Raw genomic sequence first — 15,372 nt, forward strand, 5'->3', positions numbered from 1 at the left:
CTTGCTACAGCTAATTTTGTACGAATTAAGTGGATTATAATACATTTATATATTTGCAGGAGTTGATGCATTTTTCATTAGGGCAAATCTGGTCTGTGATATCGAGTTAGAAATGTAAAACTTTAGAGTACTTAAACATCGAATACATTGCAAGACTGCCCTTTAGGCTACACTTTACAATAGGACTCAACTCTGACTGACCGCAGCATCTATCAGTAGTATAAACTGTGACACAAATTGGGGGATTTTTCACACATAGTCGAGCTATTAGACTATCCTTTGGTAAATGAATGGAGGTGTGAATGTTTCAGCCAGTCTCTCTCCTATCACACTAAAGTCCTGCATCAGGCAACAACAACAAAAAATCTGGCGGTCGGTCCCGGTGTTGAGAGAGAAGTTGGGCAAATACAATGACGCAATTACACTTGCCATGTGGACTGACGATTTTCGAAAAATAGGATATTTGTACCTTACAACCCATTACATAATGAAGAGTGGATGTTATCCACTACGGAGTGGGACAGCGCAGCTCCAACTACAGAGAACAGAAGACCAGCTATTGTGAAAGAATACTTGTGGATCATGTTGATTTCATCTATTGCGTGAAGAGGCCTAATGTCCACCTGGTCATTGTGTGGTTCCAAAGGATAAAGCCTCCCCTTTAGGTGGAGGTGTGGTTTCAGAGAGAAGCCAGCCTGCGACCAGGTACGGTGGTTAAAGCCTCCCCTTCAGATGGAGGTGTGGTTTCAGAGAGAAGCCAGCCTGCGACCAGGTACGGTGGTTAAAGCCTCCCCTTCAGATGGAGGTGTGGTTTCAGAGAGAAGCCAGCCTGCGACCAGGTACGGTGGTTAAAGCCTCCCCTTCAGATGGAGGTGTGGTTTCAGAGAGAAGCCAGCCTGCGACCAGGTACGGTGGTTAAAGCCTCTCCTTCAGATGGAGGTGTGGTTTCAGAGAGAAGCCAGCCTGCGACCAGGTACGGTGGTTAAAGCCTCCCCTTCAGATGGAGGTGTGGTTTCAGAGAGAAGCCAGCCTGCGACCAGGTACGGTGGTTAAAGCCTCCCCTTCAGATGGAGGTGTGGTTTCAGAGAGAAGCCAGCCTGCGACCAGGTACGGTGGTTAAAGCCTCTCCTTCAGATGGAGGTGTGGTTTCAGAGAGAAGCCAGCCTGCGACCAGGTACGGTGGTTAAAGCCTCCCCTTCAGATGGAGGTGTGGTTTCAGAGAGAAGCCAGCCTGCGACCAGGTACGGTGGTTAAAGTCTTATTCCTGCACAGCAATCTGAAGAATTCCAGTGATGAATGGACTGTTTCTGAAGTGAATGTTTTAGTAAATTCGTTGTCTAATATTAGAATTCTCTTTAAAGCGTTTTGAGTTGTCAATGTGCAGCATGACATTGTGGGGGGGGGGGGGGGGGTTGTCATGGCATGGCTTCTTTTTCGCCAAATGCTGAAAAACAGCAGACAAATTAATGAATGCAGGAAAAGAGGAATTCTTCAATAGGTTATAATAATAAATGCCTTCTGAGAATGTTAAAGTCCAACAGTTATGGGAGGGGTTAGAAATGTGGCTGTCAGAAGTATTACAATGTAAATTAATGTTTAATCCACCTGTCTGCATATTTCAAGACATGGCATAAGGGTGCAGTGAGATACGATAGTTCTCATTTACTTAAAAACTGAAAATCAACCAACGTCAGCCTATTATCCAAATGTTGAAAGTGCGTGTGGACGACAGAGAGAAACAAAATGGTGTAGTTTGAGGCCACGTGGCCGAGTGTGACGGGGTGCGAGCAGGTGGGTCTGGACAGCTGTAATGTAGTTTCCCATTGTATGTGTGTGTTTTGTATCGTCTAAAAATATATATTTTTAAAATCGTACAAAAAAAATGTATTAAAGATGACAAGCTTGCAACACGCATCTGATTATTCATTATGAACATAATTTATTTTGTTTACATTCTTCATTGCAAACACAATGTTACAAATAATTTAACAGATTAAAAAATACATGTTTTGACCAAGTTAAAGAAAATCCAGCTTTATGCTGCAAAAATAGCCTACTAAACAGGCCAAGCCTAAACATATATATTAGAATTGCCTAAATAAACTAGAATATTCCATAAATAAAGTAGCTCAGCTCACCTTTTTCCCCCTCCCTATCCTCGCTGGACTCTTTCATTCAGTTTCTTCTACACATCAGCAAAGGACTCAGGAACACACTTTCTAAAGAGGGGTTACCACTCCTTCACACTGTGGTAAATCAAGTCTGTTTGTTATTTAGAACCATTTATGTGTTTCTTAGAGGGAGAGAAACCAAAAGCCCACCGTGCCAATTTTTCAAAAATCCTCAGTCCACATGTCAAGCGTAAATACACCATTGTATTTACCCAAGTTCTCTCTCAACTCCGGGACCACCCGCCAGCTTTTTGATAGTGCAACCCTCAGTAACAGTCCAGATGAAAAATGATCAGGCCTACTGTACATCTTACTGTTGAACGAAAGTCAAGGTTGGAACTGTTGCTGTTAAAATACAATACATATGTCTTACTCTGAACTGGAATAAACAGAATGGTCTACATCTGTGTGATGTGACCAACAAGCACATCTATATTCTGGGCTCTGTTTTAGACAGTACAACAATGAGGTGATGCTCAGCCTTGAAACTGTTTCTGTACGTTAGAGTTGAACACCCTGACTCACATAGGTATGTGGTGCCAAACTGGACCAGAACATCTACTGCTTTCTCAGTCAGGCAGGAGACCGCTTCCTGTTGTAGATGAACAACCCAGAACTGTGTGAGTGGGTTCTCAGTCAGACAGGAGACTGCTTCCTGCTGTAGACGAACAACCCAGAACTGTGTGAGTGGGTTCTCAGTCAGACAGGAGACTGCTTCCTGCTGTAGACGAACAACCCAGAACTGTGTGAGTGGGTTCTCAGTCAGACAGGAGACTGCTTCCTGCTGTAGACGAACAACCCAGAACTGTGTGAGTGGGTTCTCAGTCAGACAGGAGACTGCTTCCTGCTGTAGACAAACAACCCAGAACTGTGCGAGTGTGTTTGCCTCAAATATCATCTTGCTTCAATCAGTTTATTTCAGTTAAGAATACAAATTATTATTGTAGTTTAACAGCAACAGTTCCAACCTAGACTAGTTTTCAACAGTAAGATGAACAGTAGGCCTGATCATTATTCATCTGGACTGTTACTGAGGGTTGCACTATCATTAGCTAGCTTACTTTGGTGAATGTTAGCTATTAGCTGTGTACAAGGCCAGCGGATTGTTTGAAAGAGAAACTCACATCTACTACTATGAGAGTTAGTTAGTACTCCCTTATTTCTGCTTATCATCCATCACCTGTTATAAAATGACAACAATCCCTTGCTAGCTGACTTACTTTTCCACTGTCGAAGTACTGTTTCCTGAAGCACTGTTTCCTGAAGCACTGTTTCCTGAAGCATTCTGCCCTGTTCTGAAATAACTCTCTGGGTTTACCATCATGCAGTGGATGTTTGGTCAGGACTTGTCCTTTTACTCATTTCTTCGTTATGAGAGACTCATTAGTAAGCACTTCCCCCGCACAAAACACATTGTGGGCGCTCCTCGTTCTAAGTTTGTACGAGAAAGAGAGAAACTCTGCGGTTGTATGGCGTTTCATGACAATAGAGCTCAGTCAGAACTTGTTGCTAGCATGAGTCCATTTGATGACAGCGGCGAGAGATGGCGAGTGGGAAGTCAGCGGCAGACAGCGCATCATCTCCTGCTGAACCACTGCATTGTGTCGCGGAGTGATCTTCAAGAAAACTGCAGAAAAAAAAGATCTGGTAAACCAGGAAGCACACGGGCATCTCACTCTCACACTCGTGCAGCTGACAAACTGAGCACTTGGCCAAATCAATTTCAGTAATTAATTAAATCATTATAAATGTACTCTGACGCGTCACGACCCACCATGTCCATACTTTAAGAAAGGCTGGTCTACGGTAGAGTTGCACGGTATACCGAAACAGTGATACTTTTTCGATAGTAGAACATTTGGTGCTAGAATGTGTTACTTTCGGTACTTCTGTCAAATGTGTCTCACGGATCAAGTCTGGCTGGCTGGCTGACTGGCTGGCTGGCTGACTGGCTGGCTGACTGGCTAGCTGACTGGCTGGCTAACTGACTGGCTGACTGGCTGACTGACTGGCTAGCTGACTGGCTAACTGGCTAACTGACTGGCTGGCTAGCTGACTGGCTAGCTAGCTGACTGGCTAACTGACTGGCTAACTGACTGGCTAGCTGACTGGCTAGCTAGCTGACTGGCTAACTGACTGGCTGACTAACTGACTGACTGGCTAGCTGACTGGCTAGCTAGCTGACTGGCTAACTGACTGGCTAGATGACTGGCTAGCTAGCTGACTGGCTAACTGACTGGCTAACTGACTGGCTGGCTAGCTGACTGGCTAGCTAGCTGACTGGCTAACTGACTGGCTGACTGACTGGCTAGCTGACTGGCTAACTGACTGGCTGGCTAGCTGACTGGCTAGCTAGCTGACTGGCTAACTGACTGGCTGACTGACTGGCTAGCTGACTGGCTAGCTGACTGGCTAACTGACTGGCTAACTGACTGGCTAACTGACTGACTGTGTGTGTGACTGATAAGCAGAAAGGGTGGTGGAGGTGTTTTACACTAACTCACCATCATCAACGATCCAGTCACCGTCCTGCCTCTCTCGCCATCCGAGAGTTCCTCGTCCACCTCTTCATACACACTGGTCAAATCCACCACCTAGACACAGCACACACACACATCAAAACAAGGCTATAACACACACTAGACAACTTGTTCACTAAACACCCAGATTAAAAGGGGCGAAACTGTTAACACACCTGTCGGAACAGGGCTTGGACAACGAACACAGACACGCGACTATCACCTCGTATTTGACCTTCTCTCCCTTGGCTCTGTTGAGCTGCCAGACCAGTCATCCCCTGAAAGCACATTCAGGGCAGGCAAGTGACTACCTGCTTTTAGCAACGCGGGTGTATTTACATACACTAGTGTTACTTCCTATTGTAATTGGGTTGCACAAGAACAGTCTGTGGGAAGCCAGAAGTTAAATGAAATGAAAATACATTTTAAAATCCGTTGGTCATTATGACGGGGGAATTTGAGACAATCTTTAAAGTAACATATTGAACAGAAACAGAAACACAACATGTAAAGTGTTGGTCCCGTGTTTCAGCTCAAATAAAAGATCCCACAAATGTTTATTTAACCAGGTAGGCCATTTGAGAACAAGTTCTCATTTACAACTGGGACCTGGCCAAGATAAAGCAAAGCAGTTCGACACAAACAACAACACAGAGTTACACATGGAGTAAAACAAACATACAGTCAATAATACAGTAGAAAATTAAGTCTACATACGATGTGAGCAAGTGAGGTGAGATAAGGGAGGTAAAGGCAACAAAAAAAGGCCATGGTGGCAAAGTAAATACAATATAGCAAGTAAAACACTGGAATGGTAGATTTGCAGTGGAAGAATGTGCAAAGTAGAAATAATGGGGTGCAAAGGAGCAAAATAAATAAATAAATACAGTAGGAGCAGAGGTAGTTGTTTAGGCTAAATTATAGATGGGCTATGTACAGGTGCAGTAATCTGTGAGCTGCTCTGACAGCTGGTGCTTAAAGCTAGTGAGGGAGATAAGTGTTTCCAGTTTCAGAGATTTTTGTAGTTCATTCCAGTCATTGGCAGCAGAGAACTGGAAGGAGTGGTGGCCAAAGGAAGAATTGGCTTTGGGGGTGACCAGAGAGATATACCTGCTGGAGCGCGTGCTACAGGTGGGTGCTGCTATGGTGACCAGCGAGCTGAGATAAGGGGGGACTTTACCTAGAAGGGTCTGGAGCCAGTGGGTTTGGTGACGAGTATGAAGCGAGGGCCAGCCAACGAGAGCGTACAGGTCGCAGTGGTGGGTAGTATATGGGGCTTTGGTGACAAGAGATAGCACTGTGATAGACTGAATCCAATTTATTGAGTAGGGTATGGCCACTCTAAAATGTGCAGTTTTGTCAAACAACACAATGCCACAGATGTCTCAAGTTGAGGGTGCGTGCAATTGGCATGCTGACTACAGGAATGTCCACCAGAGCTGTTGCAAGAATTTAATGTTAATTTCTCTACCATAAGCCACCTCCAATATCATTTTTGAGAATATGGCAGTACATCCAACCGGCCTTACAACCGCAGCCACGTGTAACCACCAGGACCTCCACATCAGACTTCTTCACCTGCAGGATCGTCTGAGACCAGCCACTCGGACAGCTGATGAAACCGAGGAGTATTTCTGTCCATAATAAAGCCCTTTTGTGGGGAAAAACAAATTCTAATTGTCTGGGCCTGGATTCCAAGTGGGTGGGCCTATGCCCTCCCAGACCTACACCCGTGCCCAGTCATGTGAAATCCAGATTAGGGCCTAATGAATTAATTTAAATTAACTGATTTCCTGATATGAACTGTAACTCAGTAAAATTGTTACGTTTATATTTTTGTTCAGTATATTAAAAGAGACTTTCCAAACATGGGTCTGTTGTAAGCAGAGGAAGTATGGAAAGTCTGTTTAATAATACATTTCTTTAGATATTGTCTCAAATTCACCCTGTCATAATGACCAACCGTCATGTCCACTGACACAGTAAATTGACAAGGAACTTGGAGGCTCCAAGATAGCAGCTTGAACGCCCGCTACCGACAGAGCTCTGCATACCCACTTTTGAAAGATAGTGAAAAGTGTATTATTTTGAACTAACAAACTAATACTTTGCTTGCTAAAAACACCAGGTTATTTATGATTTAACATTGTATTTTCCAAAATGTCAGCGCGGTGACAAAAAGAGAAATCTTATGGCTACCTCCTCAGCTAGCAATGCTCAGGCATCATCCAATGTCGTTACATAGGAGGCAAATGCTTTGATTGACAACTGCCACAACTATACTGGTCTGACAGACTCTATGACACTTACCGTGTCAGACGAGGATTTTCCTTCTTTGCCTATAACCCCAAGCAAACCTCCAGCTTCCAAGAAAGGCATGTTTGGAACTGGGCCCAGATGCCACTGCCAATAATGATGTTATCGCCACTCTTTCCAGGCTTATCAATGCAAGGTGCGATGCCTTAAGAGAAAATGGTTGGCGACAACTCAATGAAAATCGAGGGCTTAAAAAAAAAATTACAGTTGAAATGGAACTTCTGACTTCCTGTTTCGGTGTAACCCAATTACAATAGGAGCAACGCTAATATATGTAAACACACCCGCGTTACTAAATTTCGCTAGCGACAGACCACTTTCTAAAATGTCATCATCACAGAGTAGCTAGCCAGCTAACTGTGGGTAATTAATCATATTACGATCATTCAGTGTAAATGTAACTCAATCTAGTAATTATGGAAAAGCTAGCTAACGTTAACTGGCTAATAGTTTCTTTGCTGTTAGTGAGAGCTATTGTAACGTTAGCAGACAGCATGAGCTTGCTGGCTAAGCCGTATTTTCATGTTCCCTCTTGTCTAGCTCGCTAACATGCTTGTTTGTTTACAGTAACTTTCCGTTCAGATTCACTTCTCTGTGTTAGAAGCCGGAGCCATTGCTATTTACTGACAACCTTCATCTCTCTTGGTACACATCTCAACACAACAGAAGTTTCCGCGCCAAATATTCTTCCCGTTGAAAGTCATTTCCAGGAAATGACGCAGCATGAAAGCAGCCAATCGCTGGTGTTTTCGAAGCTTGTCCAGAGAGGAAGAGGCAAAGCGAGAGGATTTACTCCGCTCGAAATCTGTCCACCAAAATAAAACCACTCATTGAAGAGTTGTATGGAGGATAATGAGAGTGTAAAATTTGGTCAACAAAAAAATGTAATTGCTACGTGATGTTTATTTGATCGAATAGAAGTTCCGTAATGGTTAGGTTGTTAAGAATGCACTGATATAAGTGGACTCACCTGGCATTTTGGCAATTAGAAACAATAGGATTTTAAATCGGAGTTCTGCCTGTTGTTCACACGCATATCTGCCCTCTCATTGGCTAGGATCCCATCTTGTCTCCCCTCTCCCGGCTGGCTTCCATCTTTGAGGACATGTATTTCCATTGTTTGAGCGGTCTCTTTTCAATACATAATCTTTGGCTTGGCGCTTGGTATAACAATGTGTGTGGTCCAATGTCCGCTTGATGGCAATGTTGTTTCATCGTCGATGTAGGCTAGTACGGTAGGCCAACACTGTAGGTTACAACCTGGATAACCTTGAATTCAATTTACAATGTATTCCTCACTTTATTAGTCTGGGGTGTGGACTGTGAGGAATGTTGGTGATGGTGAGTTAAAGTTTGTTTATTGCTTGCTTGTTTCATCATCAAGAACACTCGTGCTCTCAGCCACATGATGCCAATACACACACCATCCGCTCTCTCTCTCTCTCTCTCTCTCTCTCAATTAAATTCAAGGGGCTTTATTGGCTTGGGAAACATATGTAAACGTTGCCAAAGCAAGTGAGGTAGATAATATACAAATGTGAAATAAACAGTAAAAATTAAGAGTAAACATTACACATACAGAAGTTTCAAAATTATAAAGACATTACAAATGTAATATTATGTATATATACAGTGTTGTCTCTCTCTCTTTGTCTCTCTATATATATATCACTCATTCTCACACACACAGTCCAACCTTCGTCCATGACCCGTATCTCTCACCTCTCTTTTGACAAGTGAGGGAACATTTCTCTGAAGAGAGGCAAGGACTATTTACAGATGCTTTGACAGCAGAAAGTGTCGCCTTTTTATCGCAATGAAGCTTGTTTCCATGGTGACCCTGGCGGGACTCTGTGCGCGCACAAAAGAATCCCCTGTCCCAGATTTGGAGGATGAAAGCGCGCTCGGGCATGTGGGCCACGCAGACCCATATTGGCACCGTGGTTCTACAATGCGTTCAAACATCAGTCCTACAAAAGATCCATTGTAGCCCATGCAAGTGCAGGTCTCTACTATTCAGCTTTGTTCTTGTTTTTGGATTATTGAAGGAATTAACATAGACAACGTTGTCAACGTGTGATAGGCCTAGGCATATTCTGTAGAACAGAGTCATCTGAGCTTTAGAAAATAATACCCTATAGCCAGTGGTGTAAAGTACTTGAGTAAAAAATACTTTAAAGTACTACTTAAGTAGTTTTTTGGAGTATCTGTATTTTACTTTACTATTTATATTTTTGACAACTTTTACTTTTACTTCACTACATTCCTAATGAAAATAATGTACTTTTTACTCCATGCATTTAGCCTGACACCCAAAAGTACTTGTTACATTTTGAATGCTTAGAATGACAGGAAAATTACCAATTCACCACCTATTAAGACGACATCCCTGGTCATCCCTACTGCCTCTGATCTGGTGGACTCATAAACACAGAACATCCCTGGTCATCCCTACTGCCTCTGATCTGGAGGACTCATAAACACAGAACATCCCTGGTCATCCCTACTGCCTCTGATCTGGTGGACTCACTAAACACAGAACATCCCTGGTCATCACTACTGCCTCTGATCTGGAGGACTCATAAACAGAGAACATCCCTGGTCATCCCTACTGCCTCTGATCTGGAGGACTCACTAAACAGATAACATCCCTGGTCATCCCTACTCCCTCTGATCTGGAGGACTCATAAACACAGAACATCCCTGGTCATCCCTACTGCCTCTGATCTGGAGGACTCACTAAACAGAGAACATCCCTGGTCATCCCTACTGCCTCAGGTCTGGAGGACTCACTAAACAGAGAACATCCCTGGTCATCCCTACTGCCTCGGGTCTGGAGGACTCACTAAACAGAAAACATCCCTGGTCATCCCTACTGCCTCTGATCTGGAGGACTCACTAAACAGAGAACATCCCTGGTCATCCCTACTGCCTCTGATCTGGAGGACTCACTGAACAGAGAACATCCCTGGTCATCCCTACTGCCTCTGGTCTGGCAGACTCACTAAACAATTATGTCTGAGTGTTGGAGTGTGCCCCTGGCCATCCAAAACTAAAATGTAAATAAAATGGTGCCGTCTGGTTTGCTTAATATAAGGAATTTTAAATAATATATAATTTAACATTTGTACTTAATTATAAATTGGGTGGTTTGAGCCATGAATGCTGATTGGTTAAAAGCTGTGGTATATCAGACCATATACCACAGTATGACAAAACCAGTATTTTTACTGCTCTTATTATGTTAGTAACCTTTTCATAATAACAATAAGGCACCTCGCGGGTTTACGGTATATGGCCAATATACCATTGCTACGGGCTGTATCCGGGCACTCCGCATTGCGTTGTACTTTAGGACAGCCCTTGGCCATGGTATATTGGCCATATACCACACCTCCTCGAAGCCTTATTGCTTAAGTATATTTGAGCAATTACATTTACTTTTGATACTTAAGTATATTTAAAACCAAATACTTTTAGACTTTTACTCAAGTAGTATTTTACTGGGTGACTTTCACTTTTACTTGAGTAATCCTCTATGAAGGTATATTTACTTTAACTCAAGTATGACAATTGGGTACTTTTTCCACCACTGCCGATAGCACACTATCTGCTATAAAACATCAACTTTATGTACACAGTGTTGTGCCTTCAGTGTTACGCAATGAATTATTGAACTAGGTTCATGTAGGCTAGACTGAGAGGCAACGTATGATCAGAGAGCCGATGTGTGAAGTGTCTGCACATTTAGGGCGTGAGCTTATTTGTTTTAAAGATATTCAGGGCATGCTAATTTTGTCTCAAGATACCATGTGTGGCCACAACTTTAGTAACCTGGACACATAGCTATCTACTCGTTAATTTAACCCACTTGGCCACAGAACAAGATCCACTAATTGGACATGCCTGTAGTTGGTGAACCATGTGCCCGCTGTCCCCCGGTGTGGCCGGTCACGCATGTGTGTTTGCTCATGCATGTCCGACACAGGCCGGCGGTTTTTAAAAACGAACGTGCACGCCTCACTCGGCTACACTCGCGCGCAGAGTGTCTGAGTGCCCGTGCCTCGGTGCCTGTTGGTGACGGTTGGAACGAGGGAAGGGAAAAGCCAGGACCGTTTTTTATACAGTCAACGTTTGACGGACAAATACGCGTCTCTAATCATGGTGGGGCGAACAAGCAATGGAACGCAAGATTACGCAGGTGCTTCTGGTGCACCCTGTGCGTCCGGACGCAGGAGAGGAGCAGGCACCGTAAATCAGCCAACCAACAATAGTATACTTGTAACCTCTACCTGTACTATGCCTCAGCCAAGATATCTGGACCTTTATGGCACAGGACACAGTGGAATTGGGCTATCCTTTAATTGTGGTTGCTGGTTCAAGCCTTTAGATGTCAGTCATGTAAAAAATGAAGTAGACCTATCAAGTAGGCCTACTTTTTCCCAGATTACTTTTGTGGCTGTAGTCTCTGGCTGTAGTAAGGTAGTGGCTGTAGTCTCTGACTGTAGTAAGGTAGTGGCTGTAGTCTCTGGCTGTAGAAAGGTAGTGGCTGTGGCTGTTGTCTCTGACTGTAGTCTCTGACTATACCCACACTGTGGCTGTAGTCTCTGACTGTAGTCTCTGACTCTCTGACTATGCAACAGTGTCCGTTATGTTCTTGTAGAGGTATTTAAAGAAAGACAGATGTAGAGTCAGAGAGAATCTTATATAAAGTGGTTAAAATCGATACAAAAAATGAAGCGAGAGAATGGTCCAGGGGAGAGAGAAGTAAAGATGGGGTGAGAGGTAAAGATGGAGAGAGAGGTAAAGATGGAGAGAGAAGTAAATATAGAAAGATGGAAAGAGAGGTAAAGATGGAGAGAGAAGTAACGAAGGAGAGAGAAGTAAAGATGGAGAGGGAGGTAAAGATGGAGAGAGAGGTAAAGATGGAGAGGGAGGTAAAGATGGAGAGAGAGGTAAAGATGGAGAGAGAAGTAAAGATGGAGAGGGAGGTAAAGATGGAGAGAGAAGTAACGAAGGAGAGAGAAGTAAAGATGGAGAGGGAGGTAAAGATGGAGAGAGAGGTAAAGATGGAGAGAGAAGTAACGAAGGAGAGAGAAGTAACGATGGAGAGGGAGGTAAAGATGGAGAGAGAGGTAAAGATGGAGAGAGAGGTAAAGATGGAGAGAGAAGTAATGAAGGAGAGAGAAGTAAAGATGGAGAGGGAGGTAAAGATGGAGAGAGAGGTAAAGATGGAGAGAGAAGTAACGAAGGAGAGAGAAGATGGAGAGAGAGGTAAAGATGGAGAGAGAAGTAACGAAGGAGATAAATTTAAATATACAGGGCATTCGGAAAGTATTCAGACCCCTTCCCCCACATTTTGTTACATTACAGCCTTTTCTAAAATGGATTAAATAAAATAAATCCTCAACAATCTACACACACTACCCCATAATGACAAAGCGAAAAACAGGTTTTTAGACATTTTTGCAAAAGTATTAAAAATAAAAAACAGAAATACCTTATTTACATAAGTATTCAGACCGTTTGCTATGAGACTCGAAATTGAGCTCAGGTGAATCGTGTTTCCATTGATCATCCTTGAGATGTTTTTTACAACTTGATTGGAGTCCACCTGTGGTAAATTCAATTGATTGGACATGATTTGGAAAGGCGCACACCTGTCTATATAAGGTCCCACAGTTGACAGTGCATGTCAGAGCAAAAACCAAGCCAAGAATTGTAGGTAGAGCTCCGAGACAGGATTGTGTCGAGGCACAGATCTGGGGAAGGGTACCAAAACAATTCTGCAGCATTGATGGTCCCCAAGAACACAGTGGCCTCCATCATTCTTAAATGTAAGAAGTTTGGAACCACCAAGACTCTTCCTAGAGCTGGCCGCCTGGCCAAACTGAGCAATCGTGGGAAAAGGGCCTTGGTCATAGAGGTGACCAAGAACCTGACAGAGTTTCAGAGTTTCTCTGTGGAGATGGGAGAACCTTCCAGAAGGACAACCATCTCTGCAGCACTCTACCAATCAGGTCTTTGTGGTAGCGTCGCAAGACAGAAGCCACTCCTCAGTAAAAGGCACATGATATCTCACTTGGAGTTTTCCAAAAGCACCTAAAGGACTGTCAGACCACAAAAAACAAGATTCTCTTTTCTCATGAAACCTAGATTGAACTCTTTGGCCTGAATGTCAAGCGTCAAGTCTGGAGGAAACCTGGCGAAGAATGGTGGTGGCAGCATATTGCTGTGGGGATGTTTTTCAGCCTCAGGGACTGGGAGACTCGTCAGGATTGAGGGAAAGATCAACGGAGCAAAGTACAGAGAGATCCTTGATGAAAGCCTGCTCCAGAGCACTCAGGACCTCAGACTGGGGCGAAGGTTCACCTTCCAACAGGACAACGACACTAAGCACACAGTCAAGACAATGCAGGAGTGGCTTCAGGACAAGTCTCTGAATGTCCTTGAGTTGCCCAGCCAGAGCCTGGACTTGAACCTGATCAAACATCTCTGAAGAGACCTGAAAATAACTGTGCAGCAACGCTCTCCATCCAACCTGATAGAGTTTGAGAGGATCTACAGAGAAGAATGGGATAAACTACCCAAATACAGGTTTGCCAAGCATGTAGCGTCATAACCAAGAAGACTCAAGGCTCTACTCACTGCCGAATGAGCTTCAACAAAGTAAAGGGTCTGAATACTTATGTAAATGTGATATTTCAGTTCTTTATTTTTAATACATTTGCTAAAAATTCTAAAAACCTGTTTTTGCATTGTCATTATGGGGCATTGTGTGTAGATTGTTGAGGGGGGGAAACAATGTTATCCACTTTAGACTAAGGCTGTAATGTAACAAAACGAGGATAATATGGTCTGAATACTTTCTGAATGCACTGGAGAGAGAAGTAAAGATTGAGAGAGGGGAGAGAAATGAAAAGATTGAGAGAGGGGAGAGAAATGTAAAGATTGAGAGAGGGGAGAGAAATGTAAAGATTGAGAGAGGGGAGAGAAATGTAAAGATTGAGAGAGGGGAGAGAAATGTAAAGGTTGAGAGAGGGGAGAGAAATGTAAAGATTGAGAGAGGGGAGAGAAATGTAAAGATTGAGAGAGGGGAAAGAAATGTAAAGATTGAGAGATTGAGAGAGGGGAGAGAAATGTAAAGATTGAGAGAGGGGAGAGAAATGTAAAGATTGAGAGAGGGGAGAGAAATGTAAAGATTGAGAGAGGGGAGAGAAATGTAAAGATTGAGAGAGGGGAGAGAAATGTAAAGATTGAGAGAGGGGATAGAAATGTAAAGATTGAAAGATTGAGAGAGGGGAGAGAAATGTAAAGATTGAAAGATTGAGAGAGGGGAGAGAAATGTAAAGATTGAGAGAGGGGAGAGAAATGTAAAGATTGAGAGAGGGGAAAGAAATGTAAAGATTGAGAGAGGGAAAATAAATGTAAAGATTGAGAGAGGGGAGAGAAATGTAAAGATTGAGAGAGGGGAGAGAAATGTAAAGATTGAAAGATTGAGAGAGGGAAGAGAAATGTAAAGATTGAAAGATTGAGAGAGGGGAGAGAAATGTAAATATTGAGAGAGGGGAGAGAAATGTAAAGATTGAGAGATTGAGAGAGGGAAAAGAAATGTAAAGATTGAGAGAGGGAAAAGAAATGTAAAGATTGAGAGAGGGGAGAGAAATGTAAAGATTGAGAGAGGGGAGAGAAATGTAAATATTGAAAGATTGAGAGAGGGAAGAGAAATGTAAAGATTGAAAGATTGAGAGAGGGGAGAGAAATGTAAATATTGAGAGAGGGGAGAGAAATGTAAAGATTGAGAGAGGGGAAGAAAATGTAAAGATTGAGAGAGGGGAAGAAAATGTAAAGATTGAGAGAGGGGAAAGAAATGTAAAGATTGAAAGATTGAGAGAGGGGAGAGAAATGTAAAGATTGAGAGATTGAGAGAGGGGAAACAAATGTAAAGATTGAGAGAGGGGGAAGAAATGTAAAGATTGAGAGAGGGGAGAGAAATGTAAAGATTGAGAGAGGGGAGAGAAATGTAAAGATTGAAAGATTGAGAGAGGGGAGAGAAATGTAAAGATTGAGAGAGGGGAGAGAAATGTAAAGATTGAGAGAGGTGAGAGAAATGTAAAGATTGAGAGAGGGGATAGAAATGTAAAGATTGAAAGATTGAGAGAGGGGAGAGAAATGTAAAGATTGAAAGATTGAGAGAGGGGAGAGAAATGTAAAGATTGAGAGAGGGGAGAGAAATGTAAAGATTGAAAGATTGAGAGAGGGGAGAGAAATGTAAAGATTGAGAGAGGGGAGAGAAATGTAAAGATTGAGAGAGGGGAGAGAAATGTAAAGATTGAGAGAGGGGATAGAAATGTAAAGATTGAGAG

General features: G+C 43.0%; 1 protein-coding gene across 2 annotated transcripts in view; it reads left to right on the top strand.

The window, feature by feature from the left end:
• The first annotated feature begins 11,063 nt into the window (after positions 1-11,063).
• LOC139366909 (choline-phosphate cytidylyltransferase B-like) overlaps positions 11,064-15,372 on the top strand; it is a 16,671-nt gene continuing 12,362 nt past the window's right edge. Inside the window, exon 1 of one of the 2 annotated variants that reach the window (XM_071104658.1) lies at positions 11,064-11,257. In XM_071104658.1, the coding sequence (XP_070960759.1) occupies positions 11,168-11,257 (90 nt within the window). In that variant the 5' untranslated portion in view covers positions 11,064-11,167. The remainder of the gene's footprint in view (positions 11,258-15,372) is intronic. The other variant, XR_011626815.1, reaches the window with a different exon arrangement.

The sequence above is a fragment of the Oncorhynchus clarkii genome, chromosome 15, assembly GCF_045791955.1.
Source record: "Oncorhynchus clarkii lewisi isolate Uvic-CL-2024 chromosome 15, UVic_Ocla_1.0, whole genome shotgun sequence".
In the NCBI taxonomy this organism is placed as follows: domain Eukaryota; kingdom Metazoa; phylum Chordata; class Actinopteri; order Salmoniformes; family Salmonidae; genus Oncorhynchus; species Oncorhynchus clarkii.